The sequence below is a fragment of the Grampus griseus genome (assembly GCF_964374135.1).
Source record: "Grampus griseus genome assembly, chromosome: 5".
NCBI classification, from domain to species: domain Eukaryota; kingdom Metazoa; phylum Chordata; class Mammalia; order Artiodactyla; family Delphinidae; genus Grampus; species Grampus griseus.
This window is the reverse complement of record NC_138998.1, coordinates 62757209-62780376: the sequence shown is the minus strand read 5'-3', so window position 1 is coordinate 62780376 and position 23168 is coordinate 62757209. Positions and strand designations below refer to the sequence as shown.

The 23168-nt window shown below is 42.3% G+C and overlaps 1 protein-coding gene across 1 annotated transcript in view; it reads left to right on the top strand.

Moving 5' to 3' along the window:
• Nucleotides 1–22915, top strand: part of ETV5 (ETS variant transcription factor 5) — a 55892-nt gene extending 32977 nt beyond the window's left edge. Inside the window, exons 8-13 of the mRNA XM_082654825.1 lie at nt 5940–6199; nt 8252–8311; nt 12378–12446; nt 12595–12764; nt 17426–17527; nt 20432–22915. Of these exons, the coding sequence (XP_082510951.1) occupies nt 5940–6199; nt 8252–8311; nt 12378–12446; nt 12595–12764; nt 17426–17527; nt 20432–20653 (883 nt within the window). The 3' untranslated portion in view covers nt 20654–22915. The remainder of the gene's footprint in view (nt 1–5939; nt 6200–8251; nt 8312–12377; nt 12447–12594; nt 12765–17425; nt 17528–20431) is intronic.
• Nucleotides 22916–23168: the final 253 nt, after the last annotated feature.

Genomic DNA, 23168 nt, shown 5'->3' with positions numbered 1-23168 from the left:
CGAACCCGTGTCCCGTGCATCGGCAGGCGGACTCTCAACCACTGCGCCACCAGGGAAGCCCCTGTACTGACATTTTTTAATATGACTACATACTGAGTCTTATCAAACACTTTTTCTGCCTCTATTGAGAGGATCAAACAAATTTTCTCCTTTAACTTTTAAATGTTATGAATTACATTGAGTTATGTGAAGCCAACCTCATATACTTGTGATAAGGCAAAATTATTTGTTATGTATTATCATTTATACATTGCTGGGCTAGGTTTTCCAGTATATATTTAGGACTTCTGCATTTGTATTTATGATTGAGAATAATGTATACTTTCTCTTTCTTACATTGTCCTTGTTGGGTTTTAGCATTGAGGTTATACTCACCAAATGAGTAGAGGGTATTTTCCTTTCTACATATTCCAGAATAGCTTGTGTGAATTTGGGGGTTTTCATTCCTTGAATTTTTGGAGGAATTTACCAGTAAAACCATTTGGACCTGATGTTTTCTTTGTGGGAAGATTTTTTAATTACTGGTTGCTTCAGTGTCTTCACCTTTTATGGTCTTGCTCTGGGGATTCCTATTTAATTGAGTGAATTTAATAAATTATTTTTCTAGGAATTTTTCCGTTTTACGAGTTTTAAAATTAATTGGCATGAAGCTCTTTGTAATGTTCTTTTAACAACCTCTATAGCATCTGTTTATCCATTTTTCATTTTTGATGCTATTTATCTAGACCTTCTTAGTCTTAGCAGATTATATCACTCATCTTTTCAACAAATCAACTCTGGCTTTGCTCATTCTTTCTATTGGATGTTTTCTATTTCATTGATTTGTGCTCCTACTAAAATGTTTTACTCTATTTTCTTTGCTTATTCTGTTTTTTTCCAACTTCTTTGGTTGGATGATTTGCTCATTAATTTTTTTAGCTTTCTTTATACTATAACCATATAACCAAATAAAGGTTCTCCTAAGGCTGGGGTGACCATACATTCAGTTTTTCCTGGGTCACTTATGGTTTATGAAAGTAATTGCTAATAGCTTCCCTTTTCACTCCTCAAAATATCATGGTTGGGACAATCAATTATTTGATCTCCCTTCCCAAGTCCTGCTTTAGCTGTATCCCACAGGGTCTGATTTTGTGGCATTTAAAAAATTCAGTTCCAAGTGTTTTCTATTATTTCTTCAATCCTGGAGTTCTTAAAATATATATTTCTTGATTTCCAAACATATGGGAGTTTTCTAGCTGCCTGGACTACATGACTGTTATTTAAATGTCAGAAAGAGGGTATTTTAAAACAATTGTAGAAACAATTGTACAAATAGTATAGGCCAATGGCTCTGGAGTTGAACAGACTAACAGCCTAAGATTGAATCCCAGCTCTGCTACTTCCTATCTAAGAATTTTGGAATACACTGCTCTCTCACTGAACGTCTCTCCTATCTGTGTGACCTCAGGCAGGCATTTAACTTTTCTAAGCTTTGGTTTCTTCATCTGAAAATGGGAGAATACTAGATCATTGGGTGAATTAGATGAAGTCACATTGGCACAGGGAAAGTACTCAATAAATGTTTCCCTGACAATTTTATTTCAAAAATCACTTTTATGGGGCTTCCCTGGTGGCGCAGTGGTTGAGAGTCCGCCTGCTGATGCAGGGGACACGGGTTCGTGCCCCAGTCCGGGAAGATCCCACATGCTGCGGAGTGGCTGGGCCCGTGAGCCATGGCCGCTGAGCCTGCGCGTCCAGAGCCTGTGCTCCGCAACAGGAGAGGCCACAACGGTGAGAGGCCCACGTATCGCAAAAGAAGAAAAAAAAAAAATCACTTTTATTGTTCCATAAAGAAAACTATCCTAAAGGAATCTTCCTTAAATGATGTAGATACTACAACGTAAACTTTAGTTGGTTCACTGTTTAATATTAAGTTTTAAAAATGTAAACCTCCCTGTATCCCTAAATCTTTTCATCATTAGACTTACTAATGTTGTACACGTAAAACTAATACTTTCACCATCTAATCTCCTGGTAACATCTTGTATTTACATCACCTTTTTTCTTCCATGTTAGATCTTGAGAAATCAGACAAATATCTAGGCCTTTAAAGGACATATTTTGTTCGTCATCTCTTTATGTTTTACCATAGTTTAGATAGGCCAATTTGAGTTTAGGCCAATTTGAGTTTAAGCAGTGCCAACAGGCCTCACAGAGTCCTGAGAGCTGTGTCAGAGTTCTTTGGTGGGCTTTTTAGGGACAATGTGTGGGTTTTGTTTTGCAGCAGTACCTGGCTCTTGGTATATGTCAGGAAAATCAATATTATGTGAAGTTAGGTGGTACGTTACCAACCGGAATAAAAGTCAGCATTCTCTTTCTGAGACAGGAGAGTGAGTAGGCAGCTAGGAGACTCTTATTTTGTGTGGAGGAAAGTCTTCTCCCAGTTCCTTAAGATCTTCCCTTACATTTGCATACCTTCTGAATTTAGCTTACTGTGGGGGTCAAGGTGGCATGGGGAGTTGATGGTGACGTTTGAAGGTAACATAAGATCAAGAACTCGACAGCGTGCTGGGCCCTGTCTCACACAGTATCTTATGTAATCTTTATGACAGATCTTTGGGACAAGTAACCCGACTGTCCTTATTTTCCTGATGAGCAAACTGAGGCTCAGAGCATTTACATAACTAACCCAAGGTCACACAGCTAGTAAGGGGTAGAGATTGGATTTCAACCCAATGTGTTCTGACTTCGCAGTCAGAGCCTCTTACCCAGCTATGCTGCTTCTCTATTTTCTATCTTCTCTTAGCTTTAACGGAAATATTAAGTACGTGCTGGTGGTTTCTTAGCCAATTTTCTGTATCATCTCTCGGCTAGCCTCTGAACTGTCACTCTACTTCACCTGGCACCCATAGCCAGCCACTGTGTAGCCTTCGTTGAATCCACACTTTTCTCCTTTTTTCTCTAAGGATTGTGTTTACTCTATGTGTTGGCAGCAGAAACCGAAAAGGAAATGCAGAAAAAGCATCTAACGGTTTTCATAATGTAAACCAAATGTTGGTAGCGTGGGTGAGCTCTTGGGAGGAAAGGCGCTATATAAATCTGACAAATAAATAAATAACTGATTCTTTAAATAAACTGGCACTGAAAAAAGCCTTAATCTGTAACCTATTGAATTTAGGCTTGCTCAGAAGTCTCCTTTTGCTCACCAACTGTGAGCTCACTATGGTCTGAAATCTGTTGGGATCACGGGGTGAGGGGGTGGTGGAAGGGGGGAGTGGTTATCAGGAGGAAGAAAGAAGTCTGTTAGGAGCCAAGCCACCCCTCCATTGAAAATGATTGCCTGCCTCAGTAAACAAGAGGCATCTCTGTCATAGCTGTGCTATGTATACAACACATTCTTAGATACTTCAGAAGGATTGCAGAAAGGGGAAGGGGGTTCAAATGAAGGTCAGTGAGTAAAGTTCACAGAATGTATTTGAGGACAAGAACTGAATTACTTTACTAATCTCTGCAAATAAAAGCCATTATCGGCAGCAAGCTCTGAGAGAACCTTTCTTCCAAATATGTTGGTTTTGTGACCTACCCTTAAGCTCCCCTTTGCCACTCCCGCTCCCTCAAAACAAACTAGGACAAAACAATCCCAGTTATAGAATCTGTTCTGCAGATCCCAGGCCTGTAAGCTTCATGCATCCTTAAAGTTATGCTGGGGGGAGGGGATGAGGGTTGCTGGCTGGTGCCCACCTGGAAGTACCTTTTCCTGAGGGGACCATAGCAGGCCAACTCTAGAGTTTCATTCTGGAAAGTGAGAAGATGAGCGCTGAGCGGAAGTGCAGTGATTGGGCCTGCCAGCTGCACAGGCTCCGGTTACAGAACTGAGCAGTTTGGTGCCGTCTCAGAGCCATCAAGGAAGTGATTTGTGGACGTTACTTTGGAAGGTGCTAGGAAGGTTGCAAAGCGGGGAAGGGAGAGAACATGGAAAGTGGGTGCCCTCGTTACTGTTCCTGCTAGCATAAACTTTGGGTACTTTATTTTAAAAAGCCCTAAAGAGTATCTTCACTTTCTTTTCTGCCCACTTCTTCAGAATTTGCGTTAAAAAAAAAATCAGGTGCAGCATGCTTCTGGTGCCTGTATTCTAAATGTCAAGCCTAAACCCAAGTTTCAAATTTACACTTCAAAGACCACAGAAGGGTTTCCTTAAATAACAGCAACCTTGAAAATTGCACTCCTGGTGACAATCCACTGTAATGCATTCAGTGCCCACTGAACCTTACAGAGTTCATAAAACTCGTTTAAATAATTGGCCAGGCAGATTCTGATGCTTTTGGTGTCTGGGAGAAAAGGATAGATATATATAAAATAGTTTGGTGATCTTCATGTTATACAATGGTCTTGTGGTGCTGCTTTTAGTAAGATAGTAAAGACTCACAGAGTGAGCCATGCTATACCCTGATCTAAACAGTGTTTTATCTGCACACAAATCTCTTCAGTTTAAGATTTTAAGTCTTGATGTTCTAGAAATCTATTGGCCACCTGTTGTCACAGATTGATTCTGATCAAATTCAAATTATTTGATTAAAACTATTAATAGGATCAAACTAAAAGTAGAGAGTAAGACCTTAATATTAAGGGTTACATTGTTGACTTTTAAAACTTACTTTTTTGATTACTAATGAAGTGAAACTTTTGGTCTATGACCATTTACATCCCTTCTTTAGTGATTTCCCCGTTTATGTTCTTTACCCATTTTTTCTGTTGGCGTGTCCATCATTTATTGATTTTTTAAAAGCCCTTTATATCAACAGTATTAACATTACTGTATCTGTTAGAGATTTTTCCTCAGTTTGTTTAATTTGGGGCCTTGTTTCTGGTATTTTCTGACTATTATAGATTTTTCCCCCCAGTTTATCATTTTTCTTTAGGTTTCTTGTGTTTATTGACTTACAGAAATTTATACAAGGAGATATATCCATATTTATCTTCATGATATCTGCTGTTGGTATGATGTATTGACAGATTTTTCCTCACTCCAAGATATGTTTTCACATATATTTACTATCGTGGTTTCACATTGAAATCTTTATATAAAAATTTTGGCATGTGGTATAAAACAGGGATCTTTTTCCCCTCTCATTTGAAATGCTAACCTTAACAAGTAGCATATTCTGGAATATGCTTGACAGTTTGTGACTTCTCGTTGGATTCCTTTGACATGCCTATCTTTCATTCTTTGTATTCCTGTTATTGTGGCTTTATAATATTTGTCAGTCTAATAGATCATTCTTTCTTAATCTTTTAAAGTTTAGAATCATTTTGTCAAGTTGGTTAGGAAGGAATTGCTTTTACAGAATAATTTTCAGTGAGTGAACACCTTCCAGGTTCTAAATATTTTCTTTCATTAGATCGTTGCTTAGAAAATAGTTTTAAGATTTTATTCTTGTATAGCCTACACATTTCCTGATTTTTCCTAGGGATTTTGTGGCTTTGATTGCTATTACATATAGGCTTTTTTTTTTTAACTATGTTTTCTAACTGTTTAACTTCTGGTTAAATACTCCTCTGTCTTTAAAAATTAATTCTGTCTACAGGTTAGAAAATGAATGAACCAGTGAACAAACATAACATGTTAGTGATATTTGCAAATAATTGGTTTTATATATTCAGATACGTAATCTGGCCCAACTATACACATAGACTGTGCATGAAATAAAAATTCATGGAAAATAAGATGCTCCCATGTCATTCACTGTTTTATTTATTTATTTTTTTGGCCAGTCCCTGACTCAGGAGGTTTGAAATGTGTGATATAATTTTGGGAAGAGGGTAAGATGTCCAGAAATAAGCATTAATAAGTACTTTGCAAATAATTCCATTAATCTGGACTTCTAATCCTCAGTGCTATATCACGGTAGGTATTCATCTTGTTCTTACTTAACAATGTAACTACTACTTTCTTTTTGCAGATTTCAGAGACAACTGTCTGAACCCTGCCACCCCTTCCCTCCTCAGTCAGGAGTTCCTGGAGATAATCGCCCCAATTACCACCGGCAAATGTCAGAACCTATCGTCCCTGCACCCCCCCCACCCCCTCAGGGATTCAAACAAGAATACCATGACCCACTCTATGAACATGGGGTCCCAGGCATGCCGGGCCCCCCAGCACATGGATTCCAGTCACCAATGGGAATCAAGCAGGAGCCCCGGGATTACTGCGTTGATTCAGGTAAGCATAAAATCATGCCGTTCCTTTCTTCAGTCTCTCATTCATCTGTCAGGTTGTTACTGTCTCTTCTATGTGCAGGGCTTTGGGGAGTAGATTTTTAAAATTTGCCCTCAAAGAACTTAGGAGCTAGTAAAGCAAACATGTCTATGCATAACTGAATACAAAACAAAACAGAAAAGCCATGCAAATGGTAGGAAGAGCAGTAGGCATTCAGAAGTGGTGCACAGCACATCTGAGTCCAAGCCTGAAGATTGCCGCCATCCTGTCTTGGTGATGTCCTTTCTTAAGACCGGTCATCTTTCAAGTCACTGGACACGGGGGATATTATTTCTGCATTTTAGGCCTGCCTCTAGTTTTGTGGCTTTCTTTTTGAATACAGTGACCCATTAAACTCCCAATACAAATATAAGAGAGTCCACATGTAGGATGGGATTCTTTCTATTCTTGAAATGAGTGGTGTTCTGAGAAATCGCCTGGTCTGTCATGGCTGTGTAGGGTGCTGGGTACGCCATGGAAAAGTTTGTCCTGTTAGTTGCTTCATAGGGGTCGCTGCTCTGTTGCAGTACTTTCATCTGGGAAAATTCCTGTGTCCTTCAGCTGTTGCCAGTGTACACAGGGAGAGGTATAACATGTTAGCACACGTATGGTTTGCTTTTGGGTTACCTCTTATCTAGAAACTTAAACGTAAAGAAGTTTAAGCTGGCCTTGGGAGTCCTCTCCACCCTCACCCGAACACTCATTCACTGACTGCATATCTTGTAGGCCAGGCTTATTAAATGAGATCATTATGGGAAAGGAGAGTGGGAATTTTGCAGCTTGCACATTTAGAAACTCTTTCCTCTTCTTCATTTACCCGTATTTAAAAAAATGACCCTTTTTTGCTCCTTTTTTTTTGCAGTTGGTGCTAAAGGAATTTGAGGGTGGTGGGTCAGTTATCAACCTTTCCTGTGCGTGCTTTCCTTGAAGATCCTGGGGAGGGGGTGGGGCAGTATGTACTCAGTGGCTTTTGCAAATGGAATAGGATATAGGATTTTCTCTCGGCCTTCTGAGATAATACATAGATTGCTCAATTCAGGCAGAAATTGGTTATGGGAAAGGCTGGGGAGGTAGGCAGAAGGGAGACATCTGTTGCTTTATGATGGAAAAATTACCAAGTATAGGTATCGATAGCTTATAAAATGTCCACTCGCATTCCTCCTGAAGGCTCTGATGTATTTTTCTCAGGAGCGGGCATGACCAGCAGCATTTTCCCTTTGGGACTGACATTTTAATCGGTCCTATGAGTCTTTCACCCCATCCCACTCCCTTAAAGCAAGACACCCAGCAGATGTTACCGTATCTACAATGCTTTGATCTGAGAGGTGTTCCCAGGGTGAAGCCTCATCCCACATGGGCACAGCTCAGCTCACTGTCTTTTGTCTCGATGGACACCTTGATAACATGGTGTCTGAAGAAGAGATCGCTTCAGCATGGGTTCCATTCTAACAGTAATAACGTGGGAGAAATGTGCTTGCCAAGCTGCAGTTCCTCACTCCTGCCCATTCTTGTCCTAGCTTCATCACTTCCCATCCCCTCATCTCTTTGACCTAAAAATACCCTCACTTCTTGGAGCAGAAATGGATATGACCATTAGCAGTAAAGGAGAGCAAACTGGGAAAGCTCTAAAGTGACCTTCCTGCCCCTCCAAACCCCAAAGCCCCTGAGTCAGGACAGGCAGAAGGCCACGTTGGCCTTTTGAAAGCCATTTTCTTCTTCTGTCATTAACTCTCTCACGAGGTTTGACGTTAACTAGTTTCTAAAATGAGCAAGTTATGAGAGTATTTTTTCCTCCCAGTTCTCTTGATTGTGAGTCGAGTCCTCCATTCAGATGGTGGGACATAGTGTTTCCCACGCTGCTTACTAGAGTGGTACCCCTTTTCCAAGACAAGGCCAAAAAGACATGACCTTGGAGCAGGAGAAGGTTTAGGGGCTTTCCTGCAGTGCTGCAGTTAGACCGATGTGCTGATTCAGCTGCAGAGACTGACAGGAGTGTGTGTGTCTGTTCTCTTTCAGAAGTGCCTAACTGCCAGTCATCCTACATGAGAGGGGGCTACTTCTCCAGTAGCCATGAAGGTAAGTAGCTCTTTAAAAAATAATAATATTCAAGGAAGCTTAAAGTTGCACAGTTTCCGGGCTAAGATGTGAGATCGTAGTTTAAACCTTCCTTAGCTTGTGAACACGAGAGTTCACTTATCGTGATCCCCAGCTATCTCGCACACAGGGTTTGAGGCATGCTCTTGACCTTTGAGGGCTGCCATCCTTTTCCATAGTAATGACCGTAACTTTTAAGAGGAAAAACACGAACCGTCTGGTTTCCACCCTTCCATACAAGGAGGTTATGTATACATAGCTGTAGATAACACTATCACCTAAACTGGCACTTAGGAACTATGTCACGACTTGAGATGGTACCTTTAAGAGTTCTCTTCTGAACGCTGAAACAGGGAAGGATTTCTTTCTTAGAACACGTTCCCCAGAAGTATGTCCTGTTTTCTGTCCTATATAGCTCTCCATAAATACCTAGAGCAGTGTGATTCCCCAAACCTACAGCATCAGTCAGGTTCACCTGGGACTTGTTAGAAGAGCAGATTCTCAGGGCCCACCTGCTGAATCAGAGTCTCCAGGGGAGGGGCCCAGCACTGTGTTCCAACAAGCCCTCCAGGCAGTTGTGACGCACACTGACCTGAGAACTAGGACTGCAGTCATGAGGCTCAGCTTTGGCTGCACATTAGAATTCCCTGGGGAACTGTTAAAACTTCTGGTGTCCAGGCTTCACCCAGAGCAATTAAATCAGAAATTCTCAGGTAGGACTCAGGCGTTAGTAGTTTGTAAAGCTTCCCGGGTGATTCTCATGTGTCCCAGGGTGACAACCACTGTTCTAGAGTTTTAGAGAAAGGTTGAAAGAGCCGGTAAGATAGCACTGTGAAGCATTGGCTGGTTATTGTGAGTGATTGGTTCACAAGAGTGGTCTCTATGGGTGGCTGCCTCCCACTGACTTGGTTAGAGGGGAGACCCAGTGTGGCTGCCACGGGCACCCGGGGATATTCCGAGTGTCCAGCCCTGGGAAGGAAGGGCAGTCTACTGGACCTCTGGCCGTGATCGGCACAGCTGTGTGGGGCTCTCTTCCAGGTTCCCGAATGTTTCTATAGCAGCAGTTGATGTCTGCAGCAGGCGAACTAGAAGGGAGTGAGGGAAGAGAGGGAGGAAAACACTTTGCATGATTACAACATTTAGAAAGGAGCATGCTCTTAAAGGAAATATTTTTAGTAAGGCATCGGGCTGCTTACTACACACAGAATATCTGCGAGCTTGTGTTTTTCCCCCACTTCTTCCCTGACCCCATACACATTGAAGAAATTAGTTTCAAAGAGATCTGCATTCTTAATTGCTCTCAATTACCCTGACATGGTTTTTCTCTCCTCCTTATACGGGCTTGACCACAGATGCCCGTGAAATAGTGAGACAAGTGTTTCTGATTGGCATCTGTGATTACTAAGACAGCCATCCTGCCTTAGCGTTCACCTGGAATCTTTGCATACTGTTTTGAATCTTTCATTTCCACTTTGTCCCTCAAACAGGTTCTTCCTTCCTGCCACCTTTATTTGAGTGATTAGATGGTTGTGGCCACAACTGATGTAACTGCTGTGCAAATTCAACTGACTTAAATTTCACTTAAACCAACAGCATCTTCCAGATGTTTTAGAGAACCACATGTGGCAATGACTAGAAACCACAAAGTACACCAAAACGATACTCATGGGCAGGGCTTCATCTGATTAGTTTGAAAAACCAAACCTAGAATTTAATCTGGATTTACATTTTTTCCCTATATACTGTGAACTGTGAATGTATTTTCTTTACCTTAGAGGAAGAAAAGCTCTAAAAATAAAATGGCAATTTTGACAGGTGTGTAAACTTTGTAGTTTATTTATAATGACTTTATAATAAGGCTGTTAAAACATCACTGGAATAGCAAAATCCATGTGGAAAGTCAGGAAATACATAGCTTCCTGGTAGCCAAGGCAAAAAGCATGAAGCATGATGGATTATGTAATTCTTGTTAATATAAAGTATAATAGTTTGTCATAAGTCAGTTTCCTAGTACCAACTTGGAAAATAAATTATAGGAGTCCCTGAATCCCTAACTTAAAAGTTAGTATTGCATTCTTAAAGCTTTTAATGGAAACTATAGATTCCCTCATATTTATTCAAATATTTATTGAGCACTTACGTACCAGGTGCTATAAGGAGGCTAAGATATTCAGGATATGTCCTTTTACTAAAGGAATTTAGAATCCATGACAGAATATAAGAAAAAGCTCTCACATTATCCAGTTAATCTTTTAATAGCACTTATCACAATGTACAAGTACTTACTGTCTTAATTTCTTATAATTATCACGTATTGCACATTTATGTACCAGGAGCTATTCTTAGCTCTCTATTGTAAAGATAAATCGGTCAATGGAACAGAATATGTATCAACTCATTAAATTCTCACAAGCCTATAAGGTGGGAATTATTATCTTCCCCAGTCTTCAGATGAGGAAATTAACTTGAGAGCAATTAATTAACTTGTTCAAGGTCACACAGTTAACCTAGGTCTATCAGTCTGGCTCCAGGGCCCACACTTTCCACAGTATACCATGTCTCTTTTTTCCCTACTTTGTTGTCTGTCCCCACCAGTTGGGACGCAAGCTCCACGAGAGCAAGCACGGAGTCTGTATTCTACTATCTACCCCCTTCTAGCACGGTGCCTGGCATAAATATTTATTGGATTAAATACTAAATAAAATATACTTCCTTTGTAGTTAAGCAGAGAAATAATGCTTGGGGCTGAGGAAACAAAAATGAATAATACAGAACCTTAAAACAGTCTGTTTCCTCCAGGTTGGGCAGTGTTTTCCCAACCCCAGGCCTCTTTAAAATTGTGCTGATCCTGCCAAGGAGAACTTCACCCGGGCTGATTGTGAAGAAAAAGAACAGATTCTTTCTTGGCACCTTTACCCAGGGATTTTAAGTCAGAGCAAATCCCTCTCAAAATCTAATGCTAGCCCTTCACTGCAGAGCAACCTCCTCTGCCCTCCCCCTACCACGTACCTGATACTCATACGCCTGGACCGCACACCAGACGAACTGATCAGAGAACCAAGCACAGGGAGTACCACTGAGCAGACAGGAGCTCCTGCTGCTTCCTCTTGAGAAGTGTGCGGGTAGAGGAGAGTACGCTGGAGCACTCGCCCCCTGGAACAGGCTGGACGGCAGCCAAGGGTGTGGTCCCATCACGCCTGTCTACTAACTGGCTTTGGCTTGAGCCGCTGGCCTTGTCAGGGTGCCTGGCGACCTGGTGGTCAGCGTTGAATGTATATGAAGGGTTGGTGGGTTTAGGATGCCAGGCCATCCTTCTTCTTGACACCTTCCACTTTTTGCCCTGCCTTCCTTTCATTTCCACTTACATGTGTTGTTGGACCAGTCAGTTCCCCTTTGTTTTCTTGTCTATACAGTGAATAAGTTTTATTGACAGAAAGTCTCTTCAGATTCCTTCCACAGTGTCTGGAGGTGATAATACCTCCAACTTTTTGAAATTATTGCTTGTCACAGTCCTCCACAGGCCCAAGCCTTTACTCATTTGGCATTGTTCTCTACCCTCCAAGCTTTTTCATGACTGAGTGAGGTGTGTGGGCAGCCTAGACAAGCAGTAAGAAAGGTTGAAATTAATATTTGCTAAAAGGAAAACGGCTAGACCACGTATAGATCAACCAAATCCACCCGGTAAGGCCAACTGAAATAGATGAGATGTCTTTTCAGATACAAAGGCTTAGTCACGTACACACTGATCCATGCAGACCTTGTAAGCAAGATGCAAAGGAACGTACAGGTGACTCAGTGCCTCCCTGCAGTCTCAGCTCTGATAGCAGGAACTGATGCTCCTCTGACTGAAGCGCAGGTGATTGCATCAGAACAGAACGCCTAAGTCCTGGTGAAGTTGAAGTTCCCTCCAAAATTCAGTCTGGCATAGATAGAGCAGTTCATCAGGCTGAGGACCTGAAATGGTAGAATCCTATTTTAGTCCTTAAATCCAGAGTTTTCAGAGAACACTATTTGTTAAGCAGCACGTTCTTTCTAAATTCTTCTTCAGGTTTTTCATATGAGAAGGATCCCCGGTTGTACTTTGACGACACCTGTGTTGTTCCTGAGAGACTGGAAGGTAAGTAGCCACATCCAGTTTGTTGGGAAGCTGGAAGGTTCAAGATGTCAGAGTATGTTCATCAGTCGTGATGCTAAATTAGTGTTTGCCCAAATCAGCTGAGAAACTTGAGACTAAAGTACCACATATGTGTCTTTGTCTCAAACAGGCAAAGTCAAACAAGAGCCCACCATGTATCGGGAGGGGCCTCCTTACCAGAGGCGAGGTTCCCTTCAGCTGTGGCAGTTCCTGGTTACCCTTCTTGACGACCCAGCCAATGCCCACTTCATTGCCTGGACAGGCCGAGGCATGGAGTTCAAGCTGATAGAACCGGAGGAGGTAAGCGCTGGAAGCTGGGATCAGGTGATTTGATTTGTTGATGTTTGTTCCTGTTCTCCATTGAGCCTTTTTACGGTGTTAAATACGCTCTTCCTTCTCGTTCAGATTCTAGCCTGGCCAATGGGCTTGGCAGTGCCTTTTCTATGAATAGGACAACTTACAATTCACAGACAGGCAGAGTTCTCCACTGCAGAATATATAAAATGTATTAGTAACACTTCTGCAAACTCTGGGGAGGGAGGCCATGAAGACTTACATTCTAATAGGGTCTGCTCTCTCTGTTGGAAAGTCTTTTTCAAGTGTTCTTTCAGTGATACCAACTTGTTTTGGTGTCAACCCTCATATGTCATAGCCTATACCAGAGGTTACATGAACAGATTTTAAGACATATTGGTAATATATTATAGGTTGCAACTACCCCACTGTGTATGTCAAATGGCTCTAACCTAGAGAAATAAAATTATCAGAGATGGGTCAATCTTAGGAAGTTAGATTTTTTTTTTAAAATGTAATATCACAGTGGTTGAGAGAGGACACAAACTTTCATTATTTTGTTAATAGAAAGAAGAAACATTGTTACTGTCTGTTTGCCCAGACTCTTGACAGAAAGGCCAATGGACAGAACCAATGCCATTTCTTCAAAAGGGGAGAACATCATGGAACTCCTCCTTTCCTGAATATTGCAAAGTAAATTAAATCAGGCTCTGAGTTTGGCATATTTCAAAAGGGGTTGTTTTATGTTTGTTTGTTTTGGTTTTATGGCCACGCCACACGGCCTACGGGATCGTAGTTCCCTCAGCAGTGAGAGCTCGGAATCCTAACCCCTGGACCGCCAGGGAATTCCCAAAGGGGTTGATTTGATTTCTATTTGATTTAGAATCTAGAGAGATTATAAATAGAAAAGAAATAACTTCCCTGAAAATACGACATACGCTTCTTTTGGTAGCATATACTTAGGTGTTACATATTAAACCAGCAGAGCAAAATGTATCTTTGGGTTGGGTGTGATTGGAATGGGACCAATGCTCTCGGAAGGAGTTTGAACAGGGACTGCAGTTGTAGATGTTTTTCCATCAATTCCAGGGCTCACTTTAGCACACCAGGGGGACAGGTGGGTATGGGGGTTAACAGCAGGAGATTTGGAAGAAGAAAGGAGCCTGAAAGTTAAGATGAGCAAAGGAGAATGTGTGGATTGGAGACTTAAGGAGAATCCTGACTGAGAGGAGAGGAAGGCAGGCTTCATTAAAGGCAGTTAGAGAAGATACATGTATGGTGTTCCCGATCTTGCATCATTCACAAAAAAATAGAAATATGTCAACACCTCATATTGTAAACGGTTTCTGTTAAGAGTCAGTCTACCTTCAAAGCCAGAGTTTGGTACTGCCGTGTTTTCCTAAGGGTGTCTTTTTGGCTAAGTCGTGTTTAGAAGTGGAGCTGTGTTTGTGGCTTCCAGCCACACTGGAGAGCATCCGCCCTGCATTCTTTTCCTCATAACGTGGCCTGGTTTATGTGAGGCTTGAGGAAAGCATGTCGCCCAGACTCACTAAGGCTTTTCGAAAGTCAGTCTGTCATGTGGGCAGCCCTTATTGATTTATCTCATTGCAGACAGGAGCTTTTATTACTTTATTGCCACTGCCTCTGGCCTAAGCACAGGCTGTATAGCTGCAGGTAAACCTGGTTATGACCCTTTGTAAAGCTGTTATTGAATCTGCTGCTCTCCTACCAGTGGTAAAGAAAATGATGAACAGATGGCCAAGGGCCCCGGCTTTCTTAATAACGAAGCTAATACTAAGCCAGAATGCTCACAGAAATGCCAAGCAGCCAAGTCGCAGGGGAGGCCTGTGGTGGCCTGGAGCCTCCCTCAGCTGGTTGGACAGCTTTGTTTCTTCAGGAAGTACTTCTTTCCGCCGCACCTTGAAATCCCCGAGCATTCCATGAACTCCGAATATTCCATTCTCTTAACCCAGGATCAGCTCTGTTCCACGTGTGCACTCTGGCCTCGGGACATGCAGCATTTGAATTTTTTCGCTCTCTAATCCTTGTATAACTCGGAGGGCCCTACTCTTGTTACTGTCAGGAAGATACCAACTCCTCGAAAAAGCTGTAAGAAGTTGTCATGGGGGAAGCTTGAAGGGTGAAGCGGAGGAGGAAGCTGTTTGGGCCGTAATTGTAGGCAGCTGTGTGGCTGAGTAGTGCACTCTGGGTAATTATCCATAATATCCATTACACTGTGCATGGAAATTGTGGTTTTGGAACTGCTTTTGGCAGGCCTCCTAATCAAATGTCTTTTGATTGTCATCCAGCTTAGCACCCTCTCAATTATGACTGACTCGGCTTTAATCTGGAGCCATTTTAACTGTGAATCTGCATTAATGAATATTTTGGGGGGTAGGGTTGTTTGTTGAACATGTGGCAGATAACTGATGCCGTGGGGAGGTTTAAAAGGACGGGCTGCTAGAAAGAGCCGCTCCCTGTGCTGCGGCTGCTCTCTCTTAAAAAGGGAGGAAGAGACGTGAGGTTTTCTTGTTTGTTTGTTTTTAAAACTCCTTCGGCCTCCGTCCTCAAGATGCATGCTATCAAAGTAACGAATGTGAAAGATGAAAGAAAGGAGGAGCTGGTAGCAAGCTATTGCCTGCTCCCCTCCCCCCAGAAATGGGACAGCCCTAATTCCCAGCTGCTCTGCAGTTGTGCTGCATCATGATTACTGCAGAAGGAGCAGCCCTGGTGAGGGCTACTGAATCAGAGGGCCCTGGCCCAAGAGGATGAGTCAGTAACTATGGCTACCAGAGCTGCTTTGAAGTCTGTGCATATATAAAACCTCTCTCCAGCAAGCTACTGCATATGCACGCGACAGCAAAGAGAGGTCACGGCTGAAGTTGAAAAATATTCACGAATTGTTTTCCACCACTGACTATAGTAAAATGATGAGGCTGGGCTTCTTTTAAGGGTCCCTGCATCACTTGTGTCTGACAGCAGTTCAAGTACAGTTTCATGGTGTCATTTCTTCTGAACAGGTAAAAGGACACGTATTGACTTAACAGGTTCTTTCTTACCCCTATTTCTGTTGGTTTAAAAATAGAAATTGGTTAAAAAAAAGTTGGTTAAAAATTGAAATTGGTTAAAAACTGGTTAAAAATAGAAATTGATTAAAAATTGGTTTTATCTTCTCGGGACTTCCCTGGCGGTCCAGTAGTTAAGACTCCACGCTTCCACTGCAGGGGACACCATTTGATCCCTGGTCGGGGAACTAAGATCCTGCATGCTGCTTGGTGCAGCCAAAAATAATAATAGTAAAATAAAATGTTTGTCTTCTTTAACGAGGGGATGTATTTTTGGTTCATTTTGTCTTTTGGGCCATTTCAAAGAGTTGAACGGGTGCAATGTGGAGAAAGGGGGAGAGCCAGGGATAATCATGTGTGCCGTGGGGCGCAAAGCAAACGAATGGAAATTTAACTTTCACACAGTGTCTTGCAAGGCAGAGTGGAATCGTGGCTATTGAATTACTGCAATATAATTAGGACAGATGCATTCTTCCCTACTTACCAGATTATTTTTGGTATTTATTAAAGGTCATCTTAGAATCCTGAATTCAGAAGATGTTGTTTTCATTCTGCCCCAAATACTTTTAAAGAATACTTCAAGTGAAATGTGGTTTTATGATCCACCTTTTCCACTTGCAGTCTCCCTACTTCTCATTCCATGTTTGTCATCTTTTTTTTTTAATAAAAAGGAATGTAGTTATTTTGGTTTTTTAAGTTTCTAAAACTGACCCAAAATGTTCAAAACATGATCCCTGGTTTGCATACATTTAAAGACCTCATGTTTCCAAGGTTATTCTTCTCTTACCTCGACAGTCATCCTGATAAGTAGGATTTGGGATGTTGAGATACTTGAGAACAGAAATTGCTTGGCTGTCCTGCTGAACTCCACTAGGAAGTTTTCTTGCTATAAGGTCTCTTTGCCCAAACCTCCAATTACACCCCCCCATCACTGCACCTCAGAGGTGGACCAAGTTGGATATAATGCACTTCAGAACTGTTTGGGAAGCCCTGTTAATTTTTCATTAAGTGGATAATGGTGCTACATGTTTTAATGTCCATTCTGCAAGTCTGCTGGGAGCAGGGGATTGGATGGCAGCAGGCTGAAATGATCCGATTCCCCTTTACTCCATGAGCTTCTATAAGTAAACATCTACCAGCCCCTCTCCAATCTTATTAGAATTGAACTTTTGCTCTGCTGGCCCATTAGCAACTCACCAGTGTGTTTCTAATGTTTCAGGAATGACCATTCTAATTATTCCTTATTGACTGCTACAGAAACCATAGCACTTAATGGCAACATGCTAATGGTCTATGGGTATTGGTCGATAATTCATATGTGGAGAAACAGTAGAGAGCCTGCTTCCTCTGGGACGCTAGCCGAGCCCTCTGCAATCTTAAAGTGCTAGGATTTTTCCACCTCTAGGTCTCACCTCTTAGCATTTGACTGAATCATCACCTTTGCTAAATGTTTGGTCTTGAGGGAATTCAGTGCTTTTCCTTCCAGGTCAGAGAAATGGGTCACTGACCAAAACAGTCAGATTCTAGAACTGGCTCTCCTGGGATTGGGAGAAAACCACTAAGCCCAGGGAATGAGTTTCCATTGCTTTCCTGTCTCTTCAGGTCGCTCGGCGTTGGGGCATTCAGAAGAACCGGCCAGCCATGAACTACGACAAGCTCAGCCGATCTCTACGCTATTACTATGAAAAGGGCATCATGCAGAAGGTGAGCGATTACTAGAGACGCTTAGACCACTCTGACCACTCTCAAAGAAAATGTCAAGGGCTTCTGAAATAAAACTGTATGTGATGACTGGGAGGACATGTTAGCCTCGTAAGTAATTCTGTGATAGGAAAAACATCTTGGAAAAACTTAAGTTAAATGAGATAATAAGGAGCACCTTTAATGCTGTTGGGTACGTGAAAGCCAAAGGTTGTGTATGGAAGACACTGTAGGAAAATTAGGCTCCTCTGCTTTAAACTGTCTCTACTTACGAAAACATCCAGACATTTAGGCCAACTATTATATCCATAAAGGAGCAAGTGAGGGAATCGACTTGAAGGTCTCCCCTCCCATGAGAGCTTAGGCGAAGTCTTTAGTTGAAACACCGAGACCTCCAACTATGTTGGTTTAATACTCCCAAAAGTGTTAGGGCAGTAAAAAAAAATCTTATTTCTCTTTAGAACCTTAGAAACTGGAACTCAAGTTAAAAACCCAAGGTTTGCAAAATGGCAGAATCACCAGGTAGCAGGTAGCAGAAAAAAGGATGAAGTGTAATTTTGAGAAAGCCAATACAAAATCCTTATTGCGATAGGTGGTGAAGAGCCACAATCTTAAAATCCTGTGGATAGGCAGAAGATGAGAATGGAAAATCTTTGATTGGTTTTTCTTAGCCATCAGATTTTATACTGTACTGTTGCCCAGATTCTAGCATTTACACATTTAAGCAGTCTACATGATAGATGCCAAGATGCACTCAGAAGTATGTGGTCATTGCTGCTGAGAACTTGTCTACGCTGAAGCCAGGCTTATCTTTCTCAGAGGCAGGTGGTAATATGATCCCATATTCCTCTCATGTCCTTAAAAATTATTAAAACAGCTTTTCATGGATGGTTTTCTGGATAAGATCCAGACTTTTTAATGCTTCATACAGGCTCAAGGCACCATTAAACCCTCATTTCCTCACTTGTACTTGGCTGCTTTCACTAGCATAGCCATCTTTCTCTTAATATATTTGTTTACCGAACAATACATATCACATTCATGTAAGTTATCAAGCATACTATAAAATGAAAAACTACCTATTAAACTACCGTCCTACTTCAGAACACTCCTAACGCCTTCATTGCCTGGCCAGCCCCTACTTGTTTTCTCAGTAAATCACCTCTTTACTCCAAGAATCTGAAGTTCTCAGCCTGAGTTACATGGTCCCTCTTCTGCTTCTGAGAGCACCTGGGCTCATCTCCATCACTTCCCCTACTGTCTGTATTGTAAGTTACTCCCCGGCTTGTCAGTATCTGCTACAGGAGTATCAGCTCCTTTGGGGCAGGAATGAGGGTTTGACTTCAGTGCTTGTCACAGAGTGAATAGATACTCTAGGATGGGTGGTCACCCCACCCAACTTCCCCCCTTTTTTAAAAGGGTTAAATTCAGTGGGGTTTTAATATGTGCACAGAGTAGTGCAGCCGTCACCACCATCAGTTTTAGAACATTTTATCACCCTAAAAAGAAACTCTGAACCCATTATCAGTCACTGCCTTTTCCCCCTCAAACTTCACACACACTCTCTCCCCTTTTAGTTTTAACATTATCGGGTAGAATCCTAAACTCAGGAAGGAGAGCCATTACTCCTTTGCTGTTCCCAACTCCAGATCCAGTCTGAGGGAATGTAATCAAGACACAGTTAACTTGAACTAAGGGCAACGAGTTGTCCCTATGAACTTGTTCCTAGGTTTTCTAAGGAAGTAGGAGAGAATTTTCTGAGAATAAAACAGGCAAAAAGTACAGGAAGGCACAGGAATGAGACTTGGGGGGCTCAGATCCAGCACTGCATTTATGCTTTAAGTCAACCTTCCAAAGCCTGTTTCCAGTAAAAATGTAGATAATAGTCCCTAATCTAATCTCAAAGGGTAATATATGTGAAAACATTCTAGAAATAGTAATGTGCTGTCCAGTGTAAGAGATCATTGTTATATTTATTACATGACCCGTGAGTAAATGAGAACTAAATAAAAGAGAAGTGGTAGCATGCCCGTCTGGGGAGGGACTTAGAAAAGCAGTAGTCCCATACCCTCGGTTTTTGAAAGGGAAGATTGAGGTTGAGAGGTTGAGACTTGTTAGCGACTGAGCCAAGGCTGGGAGCCATCCACTCCTGGCTTATGAGCCGGTATCATTGCCACTATGTCCTCCTACTTCCCTCTTCCACATACATGAGCTGACTCTTGGGCCGGGGAAGGAGAGATTTAACAACCCAAATAGGGATGATTGATTGTATACATCTGCCACCCTTAATCAAGACCATTTGGTTCTTGTAATATTATAATGCATAAAATTCGTATAAAGGTAGTCATCAGTTCCTTCAGTGTAGCAGAACCATGGAATGAGTAATGTAAAACTGCAGGTAAGCCAAAACACAGTTCTGTTTGGTTTTGGAACAAACTTAAAATTCCCACACAGCTCTCTGAATTCCTAGCCCTTCAGAGCAAAGCTGTCCTGGGAAGACCGTAAACTTTGGAGGGAACTGAACACATGGTCTGACTCCTGCGTCTTTCAATCCTTATATCTTCTTGTAATATCAGGCACCAACCTCAGCATAACCATTGTTTCTAGGCTGTGAGTATAACACAGTGAGGATTTTCTTTTAAAAGAACCTAATATGAGTTTGAAATTCAGATATTCTTTTCAACTGCTAAGCTGTGTTGTCAACAAAACACTTGGCAGGTAACAGGTTCCCACAGTTTATCAAAATAAATCTGAATGATTTGGATAATCAGCTACCAATGAGCATCTTGGTCCCTGGCTCCCTGAGAGCTTGGTGACTTACAAATATCTCATTCTTCCCTTGGTGCCCTGGCCCCGGCCCATGCCCTGTTCCAGCTGGGCCTCATAAGGTGTGTTTTCTCTCTTCAGGTGGCTGGGGAACGATACGTCTACAAGTTTGTCTGCGACCCCGATGCCCTTTTCTCCATGGCCTTCCCCGACAACCAACGTCCGTTCCTGAAAGCGGAGTCTGAGTGCCACCTCAGCGAGGAGGACACCCTGCCACTGACCCACTTTGAAGACAACCCTGCTTACCTCCTGGATGTGGACCGCTGCAGCAGCCTCCCCTATGCCGAAGGCTTTGCTTACTAAGTTTCCGAGCGGCTGAGCGGCCAAACCCTAGAGCTAGCAGTTCCCATTCAGGCAAACGAGGGCAGTGGTTTTGTTTGTGTTTCTGGCTGTTCCCAAAGCTTGCCCTTTGAGTATTATCTGGAGAACCCAAGCTGTCTCTGGATCGGCACCCTTAAAGACAGATACCTTGGCGGGGGAGTGGGAACAGGGAGGGGCAGAAAACCACCAAAAGGCTGGTGCCTCAGCTCTGAACCTGACAAGGTTTCTGGGAAAGCAATTGAAATGGAGCCTCCTTCCCATGGACAATATATGCAAAGCAATACCTTGTTCAGGTTAGTACCCACAAACCAGGACAGAGTGTGTGACAATCTGCATTGATCATGGACTACTAAATGCCTTTACGTAGAAGGGCTCTGATTTGCACAATTTATTGAAAAAGATGTCACAAACCCATAGAAGAGGAGGTAGGCAAAGTTGGGGAGGCTCAAACCATGAAGGGTTACAAATATATCTTAAAACTCAGAGAGCTCTTCCAGCTTAATCTGAAATGTTTCCTCTTGGTCTGGAAAGAAGGGGAAAAAGGATGAACAGCTGTTACCCACTCCACGGTTCTCAAATAATAAACCATTGCTACCCTTGGGAACCTTCTGGCCATGTGGTCACCAAGTAGAGCAGGCCCCCTTTCTCTTCCCAGTCACATGGCTGTGTGTGTGGATGGCTTTAATTTTAGGAGAAGGGTGATTAACACTTTTGACAGTATTTTGTTTTGCTTTGATTCGGGGGATTGTTTTGTTTTGGTGGTTGTTTTGGAAAAACAGTTTATAAACTGATTTTTGTAGTTTTGGTATTTAAAGCAAAAAAAAAACAAACCTTTTGGTAACTGCACTGCGCCCTTTAAACAGGGCAGTGCCAACTTATGAAGACGCTGCAGCTTGAAAGGGGCTTTGCTGGGGGGCGTCCCCTTAGCCGAGTACAAGCCCTCTTTTATTGCCTGCTTTGTGCTTTCTGCACCAGACAGCCTGATGGAACATTTGCACCTGAGTTGTACATTTTTGAGGTGTGCAGGGCAGCCTGGACACACCGTTTAGATTCTATGTGTATAGTCCCCCATGTTCCCTCACATGCCCTCTCTGGAAAGCATATGTACATAATACATGTCATGTCCATTTGAAACCTGGTCACCTGGTGAAAACCCTAGGTAGGGATTCTTCCCTGGGCATGACTGATGACAATTTCCATTTCAGTTTGTTTTGTTTTCCTTTTTCTTTAATTTTTGGACTTTAAACCCTGCATATGACTCAATAGGGTTTGAGACTTACGTGCGACACTGACAGGTAAAGCAGTACTAGCATCTTAGTTTCCTGCCACTTTAAAAAAGGTTTTCTCCGATTGCTGTATTATATTGGGAAAGTTTTAAATAACCCAGCTAAAGCTATATGAAAGTTAAGCTCAAAGTAGTGGAAAAAGAATTAGAAAGTGGTAGCACCTTGCTGCCTGCTGATAGGATTCTGTGCTTCCCCTGACACCTAGCACACAAAGAATGACTATGCTACTCTTCATATGCGAAGGACAGTGCTTTGAGTTGTTTTTCTATTGATGGACCCGCTCTGTAGTCTCAAACAGTCCCCCTGGTGACCAGGAGCACATTTGTGAAGAGGGTCACAGAGATAAGGGGTGCATTTTATAGCTATGGAAAGACAAGATTTTCCTCTCTTGGAAGCTAATTAGCCCACAAAGGTATTGAACCTGTAGCTTGGGCCTTAATTAGCATTGTATTCTAATCAAAGGACTTTCCAAACCGGTATTTATAGCTTTCTAACCTACACATAGTCTATACATAGATGCATATTTTACCCCCAGCTGGCTAGAGGTTAATTTGTTGTAAATGCTGTATAGGATTTGTTTTTTCCTTTCTTTACTTATCCGGGTTTGGGTTTTGTTGGGTTTTTTTTTTTTTTGATGGATTTATGCTGTCTTAGCAAGTACTGAAAAGAATCCTCTGTAGCCTGAGCTCCTCTCCCCTGCTGTAGCCACGTGGCCTGTGCTGTCTCGGGACACAGGATGGCAGCATCACCGTCGCTTTCCCATCGGATTCATGCACCTCCCTGATGGTTTTGTTTCTTTGTTCTTGTTTTTGCTTCTTTCCAGAGTGTGGAAAGTCTACAGTGCAGAAAGGCTTTAACCTGCCAGTTGATTTGAAATACTTTCCCCTGCGCAGGGCCGTTTGCATCCTGCCAAGCTGCGTTATATTCTGTACTGTGTACAATAAAGAAGTTTGCTTTCAGTTTACCAAGTGCCTGAAACCCGTCTCTTTCTTGCCCTCAGTGGTCTAATCTTGAAGCAAGCAGAAGCCACCTGGCATCTTTCTTTCCCCCTCTCAGCTGTTTAGCCTTAGGACTGTGGAAGTTGATAGTTTGTGTACAACTGCCCCATCGCCTCATCTCTTAAGCTCTGACCAAACATTTGACCCAAGAGAGTAGGAGAGTAGAAAGCAGAGCGGGTTTCGCGGCCAATGGTGAGCAGACACCACCCCCTC